Here is a 10,708-nt window from a genome sequence, read left to right as displayed (position 1 = left end):
TCGCTGCCTTCATCTCCACTGTCCCTGCCACATGTTTCTGCTTGGATTTCTCTCAGTACCTGGAGGACCTCTTGTTAACAGACTGAAAGCTCATTTCAACACAGCTGACATTTCACGGGCACTCAGGGCCTTTTTACCTACTGACACAAATTAAACTGTTCAGAGGAGCCACCAGTGCTGCAGCCACGCAGCTGCACCGGGAGGCAGAGAGCAATGTGGACGGAGGTCAGGACAGAGTTTTAGGCGGTTTACCTAATGGACTTTGCACTGGATGTGTGAAACACTTCACTTAACACAGCCTCTGGTAACTACATTGGCATGTGTATGCATGCCCCTGTTTGTGTCAACATGGCGTGCACGTGTTTAAGGTGACAGTGTTAAAGGGCAAATACATCGCCCCTGACCCTTTGCGTGCATGGCAGTTGGACATTTTTGCCCTTTAGCGAGAAAACACAGAAGAAGTCTTAATGCTATCACTTCTATCACAAGGTAATTTAGAAAACTCCTAAAAGTTATTTTTGTGTGTTGACACACACACACACACACACACGTCAAAATGAAACAACCAATGAACTTCGATCAAAAACAGCCAAAACAAGACAAATAAAAAGCATCATTTAATGTACAAGAAAGAAAATTAATATTTTATGCAGGCAGACGAGTGCACACAGCTTCAGAAAACGGAAAACAGGAATGAACATGGTACCACAACAATGAAGTCTCGAGGTGAACTTAAGAGTGGTTCAGAGTACTAGTGTAACAACACAAAGTATCTGAGGCATCAACTCGGTAAAAGCTGCAGTATCTGCTGTGAAAGCTGTTACAAAACATTAAAAAAACCAAGTAAAAATAAGAAACACAAAGTGCAGAATTACAGTTAAATTACCAACAGTAGTGGCTGATCTTTCCACATTATGCTGCGACAAGAAAATCACATTTACAAAGCTGCTAACCAGCTGGTGAGCTGTACGTTTTTTATTTTACGAGTACCACCAAAACGCTGCAATATTATTATGGTACCGACCGTGTTTAAACCTAAGAGAGGAGTCACAGTTTACTTTAAGCCACGTATAAATTTGTTTGAAACATAGTGCGAACATATAGAAGATGTCGGGAATAAAATGCTGGTTAAATATCAATGAAGGTACGTTGATGTGAGACTTTTCACGTGATGTGTGTCTCCGAAAACAAAGTAGTAAAACACTGCAGGGCCCAACAGGATCTAAAACTGTCAAAGATATTTAAAAGTATTTTGTGAAAACAAGCTTGAATATAAAAAATATGGATACTAACGTGTTAAAATGCCATTAAACACTTTTTTTGCGAATACTTCTTGCAAGGGTGAAAACACGGTCCTGGTGACAGCGATACAAGTCCGACCGAAGCCAAGTGCAACAGATTGAAAGCATGTGCCATAATTTTTTAAGTCCGCAAGAACAATTAACAAGATTATTCAAGTTTTTAGAGGAAGTTGCACTACAAACACTCCACCATACCTTTTCACAGTCCTGTGAACAACAAACCTTTGCCTGTCAGCCTCCTTCCAGCTGGGTGCATCCTTCGTCTGCAAAACAGCTACATTACCAGCAGGCCCCGATCTCGCGTAATGGCATGGAGGCAGGTGGTCACAGTGTCACTTCATTAGCAAGGAATACTATTATTACCAGTCACATTCATTTTAAAACAGGTACCAACAGTTTACCCCACACTGGACAGACCTCACTGAGCTATACGTCTGTGGTGCGGATGCCGTCCTCATCCAGGCTGAAGGGGAAGCCGCAGCCGGTGTGAGGCTGAGGCTGCGAGCGGTGCCGCCGACGCCCGCTAGCCACGTCTGCCGACGCTGTGAGGATCCCCAGTCCGCTGGACGAAGGGGCCGGCGGGGCGCTGGGGCACTGGGTTGGGGTGGAGAGAGAGTTGGAGGAGGAGGAGGTGGACGAGGAGGTGGAAGAGGAGGAGAGAGAAGGCAGGGTTGGCACGGAGCTGAAAGCGCTATCTTCATCCTCCGCATCCAGGATGGAGGGCTCGCACGGTGGAACAGGGGTCCAGGGCTGCCAGCCTGGTGCCACAGAGCAAGACTTCACCAACTGAGGTCTCCGCTCGTCACTCGGCTGACTGCGAGTCGCTGAGGAGGCATTGTGACTCCGATAGAGGGAAGTCCCTCGTTTAAACGAAAATCCCTGCAATTAAGAGGGACAAAAATACCACAGTTATAAATCATGACCAAGGGTTTTTTACTTTTCTTCCAACAACATATAGTCAAAAGAAAGCAAGCAATTATTATTATTTTTTTTTTGTGTGCCTTGGCCCAGAGGAAAAGTGGGAAAAGACAGTGTTACCTTCGGGGGACCTCTGAAATCCTGGATCTTCATTTCAATGTCCCTGATCCAACAATGCATCTCCTCTGGAGAGTCTGTCTATAAAGAAAAGATACCAGAAGATAACGGCTGGCAGAGCAGCAGGTCTTCATTCATTTTTGCACCACCTGTTTTCTAACACCTGCTAATCCTGTTTTAAAAGAACGGTAAATGTAGTTTACTGAAAGGACCAAAACCAGCAAAACAAATTATGCTGCTCACAAGATGGACCTACCTATTTATTCATCCATAATTATTAGTCGACTAATCAATTAGTTGGTTGAAATAATTAATTAGCAACTATTTTGATAATTAATTGATCTTTAATCAGTTGTAATCAACCTCAGTCAGAGAAATCCTCATGGGCATATTCGTAATTTTGTTGCTGTATTTAAGCGGGGACAACACTTGACAGATTATTTAATCATGAAAATAATCATCTGTTGTAACTGTAGTTTATATTGTGTGTTCATGTTAAAGTAAAAAACATCAGCAGACGTATTGCTATTGGGATTTTTAAACTCAATAAAGGGCCCTAATTTAATTTAATATGATTTTTCATGTTGGTGTCCACACTTAGACTGAGATAATGACTTCTGTTTAATTGTTTTTTGTTTATTTCAGTTTACTAAATGTTTGTCACGCTTCCTTTTTTTCTTGCAGACAAACATAAAACTGCTCATGCTCACAGCCTTTCTGTCTCTCCCAGCACTTGCCATCTGATCGGACCCCACCGTCTCAAGTCAGCTGTCCTCTCAAGGGGAGGAACAGGATATTATTGTTGTTGTTATGGTAACAGATGGCTGTGCCCGTTATATGAAAACAAGCTCTTCATGCTTCTATAAAAAGAACCTGTGCTACACATCGGCAGCAGAGCATTGAGAGAAAACATCTCAAAACATCAGGACAGATGCACCTGGGAATACAGCCTTTCTCTGTTTTTATTCATGTATCAGTAAACACATTAATTCTGCACTACATCAATACTGAGCTTAAAACAATGTGATGAACTAAAGTTGTCATGAACAGGAGAAAGAGATTTTACCTGAATGTAGAATGTCCGGTGGCCGGTGATGATCTCAAACAGGTTGTCTCTGAGCAGAAGATCTCTGACGGACACAGAAAGTTTGGTTTGAAGTTTCTCTGATTAAAAATGAGAAAGCTAAACTTCAACATTAGACCAAGAGGCAAAACTAGCACCTGTACAACATGAGTCAAGCTTTATCCAGCACTGAACAACAAATCTGGTCCAAACTGGTAAATATTATGGAGGATAAAAATGTCTTTGTACTTGTACTTTGTTTGAACAGCGACAATTTGAATGCTGTTCGTACCTGTTTGTGTCTGCTCATATCCAAATAACATATATACAGATGTATATATGTGCATATATTCATATTTGTTTACATCCATATCAGATAAATGAATAAGCAGATGGAGAGAGTAAGCAAAATGGTGGGAGATTTGACAGATTCTGACTCACCCCGACTTGACGAGACATTCATGGACCTTCTGAACGTCCCTCAGTGGAATAGCTCGGAGAGGGTCCTTGTCCTGAGACAGATCCCGACATGGGCAGACAAAGACCTCAGTCACTTCAAAGCATCAACTCAAGACAGGAAAACAAAAAGAAAAGTCTGACTCCTCACCATCTCAGACTTGTAGTAACTGACTGCGTTGTCGTCCAGAGTGAAGAAGCGCCTCTTCCAGCTCTTCCTCTGAAACACACACCTCATTACAGTTTCCACACAGTATTTCTATTCAAACAGGGAGTTCAATCTGTTATAAGCCACTGATCACTCACCACGTTTCCTTGTTTAACACAGTAACCACATCTCAGCACGCCCGGCCTGTTGCCCTTCCTCTCTCTCCCTTCTGTCTCCTCGCTGTCATTCTGAAATTTTTTTACATTCATTATCCATCTAGTAATCACAGCCACTGGAACCATAATCATCAGATATCTCAGCTTATACACTACATGTTTCTGAACACAAACTGAAGACGGTGCTATTTTTTGCTTTTGTTGTTCTTGCCAGCTGACTTTGTCATTAAAAGGTCGGTTTTAGCTTCCTCTACTTTACCTGAATGGGAGTGTGCACCACCACACCACCGATGATCTCAGCCTTGTAGGCCTGCTGTCTCTTCGCTGCCTGAGGGTCACTAATAACTGTGGTCACATCATACCTCGGAGGTGCAGGGCAAGACTTTGGAACCTGTAAACAGGTGGGAGAACATTAACAACTAAGACAGTAGCAATGAAGGAGGGTCCGCAGTTTAATGAGTCTCTATGTTGGAACTGGATTCTAAATTAAAGCATCTTGGTTGTGTGGTATTTTGAGGGTTGTCTTTGTCGTGAACTTGCGGCAGTGTAGTGAAAAGTGTACTGTAAAGGTAACTGAACAACAGCTGGAATGTGCTTCGTTATAGACGCTAGCTGTCTCATCGATTAGCATGCATGTGTTTCAATTAGAAACACTAGCAAAGCTTTAAAACAATAAAGTATTACACTGCATGTGTTGTATATGCTGGATATTTGTCCAAAATTAAAATCAATGCACAGTCGTAATAAATTATACATCCAGGCAAATAAATTCCACGGACCATTCAAATGTTAGCATTTTTTTGTGGTTTCTGTATCGACTGGGAAGCAAGAAAATAGTCATTTATATGCAGGAGCAAGCTGATCATGTAGTAGTAGCAACACTAAGGTTGTATCATAATGTATTGCATTATATAGAAATGTGGGTTTGCCTACCACCCTTGATATAAATGTAGACAAAATATTAGAAACACCATCAACGCTTATTAATTCAACAGCAGCCTCCAAATTGGTTATACAGTTCAATTGAATTCAATGTTATCGATAGAGTGCCAAATCACAACAAAATGTCAGGGAACTTAACACAGTAAAGTCCTGACAACAGAACTTCTGAGAGAAGAACCCAACAATTCAACAATGGCCACAAGGTTGGAAGGGAAAACCTCCAAAAGAGCCAGACTCAGATTTGAGTGGCTATCTGAGGCTAAGGGAGAACAGAGAGAGAAAAGAGCAGCATGGAGAGACACCAAACAACAAACTGAGTAGGTTGGTGGAATCTGTAACTCCAGATCAGAAGCATGCAACTTCAACACAGTTTCAACAAAACCTGAACATTATTACCTTCGTGAAGGCGAGATCAATTTTATTAGAACACATTAAGGTAAGTAAGGTGTGCCTAATAAGCTGAGTGTAGACCAAATGGGAAATTCAAATGTCAAAAATATTACCTCATCCCCTCTAATGTGGGTTAAGGAGAAAAATGAATCACATTATTTGAAGATAAAGTGATTTTCTGCATTCACATCATGTCCATCCAGCATTAGAAAACTTTTTTTTTTTACACATGATTTCATTGAGGCAGCGGAAGCTCTGAAAAAGTGGCAGAGCAGCGTTCCCCCCAATGGGGAAGTGAAAGAAGAGTGAGCAGCGCTGCTTCCTGTCAGTTTGCAGGTGAGACAAGAAGACAAACACTCTTCTCTGTCACCTGCCGTCATCACACAGCTGGATGTCGCCAGCCAACAATTTTGTCAAACACACACAAATAATATGCAAATGTTAAAAATGAATGTTGACACCTTCACTACAGTGACGTGTGTGTGTGTGTGTGTGTGTGTGTGTGTGTGTGTGTGTGTGTGTGTGTGTGTGTGTGTGTGTGTGTGTGTGTGTGTGTGTGTGTGTGTGTGTGTGTGTGTGTGTGTGTGTGTGTGTGTGATCACTCATATTCTTGCACATTCACAGTTTCCTCATTTACCAAGTGTGTGACAGGGGATTTGTAGGCACCGTGCGGGCATGTGCACATGCCTGGGTCAAACTGGTTTCAGTATCATCACTGCAAACTGCTGATTCCCATGCTCAGATGGAAATAAATCCTTTATCAATAACTTCTAGTTTAGCCTTCATCTCACTGCTTATTATACAAAGACATTTGGTTATAATACCATGTATGTGTGCAGTGTGGGTGTCGCACTTACAGTGATCTTGCTGGCTTTGTTGAGAGCAGCCACCCAGTCCTTCATGTCAGTCACATCATTGGCTTGGAGGAAATACCGCCGTGAAACTGCATTGATGACTGCAGAAATAGAAGTCAGCTCCATGAATATCAACAACCACATTAGATCATTTTATCACGTGCAAATAAAATCACTGTCTTCAAATGCTTTTTGCGTTTGAACATGCATGACTCAGCGTTTCCCTGAAAACTCACCAAAGCAGAACTCCGTCTTGGGCTTTTGCTTCACCGTTGCTTCACTCACCTGAAAGGAAGACAGAAGACAGAAGAGAAGAGAAGAGAAGAGAAGAGAAGAGAAGAGAAGAGAAGAGAAGAGAAGAGAAGAGAAGAGAAGAGAAGAGAAGAGAAGAGAAGAGAAGAGAAGAGAAGAGAAGAGAAGAGAAGAGAAGAGAAGAGAAGAGAAGAGAAGAGAAGAGAAGAGGATTCATATCTTTGATGTCTATCTGACGTGTCCTGGGAGGAGCTGTCAGGAATACAGAGCATGAAGCCAGATGTCATTATCTTCGGTTAGCTCAGCGAGCGCACTGACATCTGGAAAACTTCACAAAGTCTGCTTCAGTTGTGTGCTGCATGTGACTGTTAACTATAACTACAGATAACTCTGAGATCTTGTGTAACTGTGAATCCCTGGATGAATTTACATGTTATTAGTGTGTCTTCTGTGAATTCCACATTACTCATTATGTCTAGGTTTGTGGAATTAATTGGACTTCATGTAACTACAGCACACAGCAGGGGAGAGAGTGGTTTACCTTCGAGATGTAGGTTAATCTCTGGCTGCCGACAAAGCTGGCTCCGCTGGGTAGGTTCTGCGTGAAAACAAAAACACACAGACTCGTCATTGGCTCAGAGTCCAAGGTTACAAGGCTCCTATTGGTCAGTTGGATTTCCTCTTTCTGTTTGTGCAAGCGTGTGTCCTGCATGTATGTGTGGAGCACCTGAGGGTTGTCCATATACCACACCAGAGCATTCCCCGGCGTGTCAAGGATGAAGTATCGTCTCTGGAAGCGGCAGCTTTTCTCCTTCTCCTCAATGTCAAGGAAGCCGCACACACGGTTCAGCCGGTCTACGTACGGCATGCTGCCGCTATCACATATCAGGGAGACAGACGAACAGTCAGAAAGACAGGAACTCAAATGAGATGGACAATGACGGGCAAGACATAAGGGGAGCAACAGAAGTAGACAAATAGGACAGAAAGGCAAAGACAGGCAGATGTGGAGGATAATCATCTTTCATTTAGTGTTCAAATACACACACACACACACACACACGCGCGCGCGCACGCATCACACACACACGCACACGCGCGCGCACACACACACACACACACACACACACACACACACACACACACACACACACACACACACACACACACACACACACACACACACACACACACACAGGAAGAAAGCGACCCACTCACACTCAGCAGTTTTTCATGTGACGTGATTGAGGCTGAGCAGCAAACCCTGAAGCCCGAGGCTGAGCTGAGGCCCTCCACCACAGCCAAAAATTACAGACTGCACTGAAGATCTGCACACATGCACATTTCCACTGGCCAGAGAAGAGAGGGGAGAGGAAGGGAAGAGAGGAGGGGTGAGGAGGCGAGAGAAGAGGAGGACAGGACGGGTGAAGAGAGCTGGTGGGATGTCTTCGTGAAAATGATGTGATGCATGTGAATCACTGAGCTGCTGACCGATTCCTCAACACAAGAAAGACTCATTCAGCTCACACACTCAGGCATGCTGATATGGTTCAGTATTATTTGATTTCCAATACAATTTAATCTCAATGAAAATTAAACTTTTTTTTTTCTTTTTTTTTTTAATATCTTTTGGGGGGAGTTGGAAGGTTTCTGATTAAATGTACATTCTTGTCCTCCAGAAGTTTCTGAGAAAATGTTCAGTCCCAAAGTTTTCTTTTGCATCTCTACAGATGAAATGACAAACTGGATGCACTAAATAAAAATATTTAAAAGCAGGTTTTGTGCACATTTTCCATTTCACAGTTCCTTACTCTTCCAGATATTTGACTTTATGCAAGTACTTGAATGTAATACGGCCACGAAGGTGTATGATGCTAACTAGGCCACATCTGTGACTGATTTTTTTTTTATACAAGAAAAACATTTATAACGCGACAGTCATATATAATCAGGACTGAATAGCTGTCCCTTCTGCCAATACTTTTACAGCACTGCCTTGGCTCAGAAGCTTTCAGGACATAGAAATTAGTTGCATTTCCATGAAAGCATTGACACACGTCACCCAGCACAGCAAAGAAAAACAAACAAAGAAATACCAGCAGACACACTAACTGCATCTTCACTGCTGCAACTCCTGTCAAACTATTTTTAAGTATGGGTAAGAAAATGCCTCATTTTGAAAGTGCTTTGAAAACTTTGTGGGCTGTGCTTGATGCGTCATCTGTGCAAATTATTTTCTTCTGCCATTGAAATAGGTCAAAGATATAGAGGCCTTTTGCAAACACTTTGGGTGTAGGACACAATGTATATAGATCATGGCAGTGATATCAGTTCTTGTCTCTCACCACATCCAGGGGAGTGAAGTGAAACCCACCTACATGCTGTTCTGCTTTAGTTGCGGACAAGCACAACCACTTTTCAGATTGACACAAACTGACAGTAAAAATGTCAGAGGGAAGATTCAAACTGATGTCTGGTTCATGATAATTTTATGATGTTCTTCAGAAATGCTCAATGACTTGTGAGGGACAAAAGAACAAAAGAACAGTTGAGATATTTTGATTTTTAAACCAAAGTATGAGAAAATCTCTAAAGATTCTTTGCTGCCATGAATGCAACTCAGCACTGTAGCATCTTTTGTTTTGCCTGGTAAATACTCTTCTTTCTTCTCAGATTTGTCCAAGTTCACTCCAGGAAACATTATATAATTGGTTTAACAGGCTGAATAGTATTACTTGTGACCATTCATTTAAACTTTGGCATGTAAAATCTAGAGAACAGAACCACAATATGTTATGTCAATCAACAATCCTCACCCCGAACCCTTTCCCTACAGTCCATTCAAGTCAGCCATCATGTTTATTGCAACATATTGATCTGAAAGGCTCAGAAGCGTGATAGAAAAGCATAAAATGCCTCATAATTCTACATAAAGCCGAATTATCGTTGACAAACTAACAATCTGACTGTTATATATTACTCAGTAACACCTGACAGACGTTATATTTGTTCAGCTCAGGTGACCTCTGACTCACCAGATCCAACACGGCCCGCCACACCTACTGTACCATCCGCACACACACACACACACGGTCACAAAGTGCCACTGTCGACTGACTACTTACCCACGGTGGAGAGTCAGTGTGCGCCACAGCCAGCCAGCCAGCCAGCCAGCGCCCAGCGGGGCTACGAAGCGCAGAGGAGAGACCCGAGTTTGGTAAACACGAGCATGGTAAACAAAAGTTTTTCAACAACTTTCACAAACAGCAGACATTTACAAAACCGGCGTGCAAGCGATCCTCACACTCTCGTCTATTTGTTTGTATGATCGGATTACAGAAGACTTGTCTTTTTTCCGGGTTGGACGTTTCGCTATTAGAATAAACCAGCCCCGGATGTGATCTATGAGTCCTCTGAGCTTCGGCTGGGGCCCTCCTCCTCCTCCTCCTCTTGGTGCAGCTGCGATCATATATGAGGAAATGTCAGGCAGGGTTATTTACTTCATTTTAACACCATTTTCTTTGGTAATCTCAACACCTTCAGCAAAGCTACTTTGATCTCTTGCTTACTTTTTTGCCCCCTCAGACATCTTTATACTTTTGCTTTTCCAAAATAAATAAATAAAAGTGTGCAGGTGTTTTCTTCCTGCAACTCCATGCTGTTATCTCTTTTTTTTTCTCAGGTGAGATCTGGGTCAAACACGCAGACACACACTCACTTGAATCAGGTAGGTCACATAAAAGAGCTATAAAGGAAGGGACTGGAAACCTGAATTAACAGGAGCAGAGACGATAGTGTCATTCCTACACCTGCTAAAAGTGCTGAGGGTCTGACAGGTGCAAGATGATATGCCAAAAGCAGCTGATGCCATAAAGAAAAACTGAGTTTCTTTACTTTTGGGTTTTAAAAATACAGAGGGTTATCAGTATCCAAATTCACAAGCATCTCAAAAAGCCACATTTAACACATTCATTCAACTATTCAGTGATGTTTTCCTGCTTCTGTAGGTTTAAGGACCTTCTCTACAATGGCAGCAATTTCTGGTTAAGAAACACTAGACAAACTAAATCACTTTAAATTCCATTGTTTTA

At 42.2% G+C, this 10,708-nt stretch overlaps 1 protein-coding gene across 1 annotated transcript; it reads right to left on the bottom strand.

Moving 5' to 3' along the window:
* Positions 1–604: 604 nt before the first annotated feature.
* On the bottom strand, positions 605–9,992 carry plekha2 (pleckstrin homology domain containing A2). Its single transcript, XM_069709467.1, has 12 exons — positions 9,743–9,992; positions 7,345–7,492; positions 7,159–7,215; positions 6,602–6,650; positions 6,369–6,466; positions 4,439–4,570; positions 4,162–4,251; positions 4,007–4,075; positions 3,841–3,911; positions 3,403–3,466; positions 2,340–2,417; positions 605–2,180 (listed from the first exon to the last, which is right to left on the bottom strand). The coding sequence occupies exons 2-12, from the start codon at positions 7,483–7,485 to the stop codon at positions 1,728–1,730; spliced, it is 1,302 nt and encodes a 433-aa protein (XP_069565568.1). The 5' UTR covers positions 7,486–7,492; positions 9,743–9,992; the 3' UTR covers positions 605–1,727.
* Positions 9,993–10,708: the final 716 nt, after the last annotated feature.

Source organism: Brachyistius frenatus, unplaced genomic scaffold (genome assembly GCF_029030835.1).
Source record: "Brachyistius frenatus isolate BFR_SWC_R1_liver_20210118 unplaced genomic scaffold, ASM2903083v1 Contig_83, whole genome shotgun sequence".
In the NCBI taxonomy this organism is placed as follows: Eukaryota; Metazoa; Chordata; class Actinopteri; family Embiotocidae; genus Brachyistius; species Brachyistius frenatus.
The sequence above is the reverse complement of the archived record's forward strand: the minus strand, read 5'-3'. Positions and strand labels throughout refer to the sequence as shown.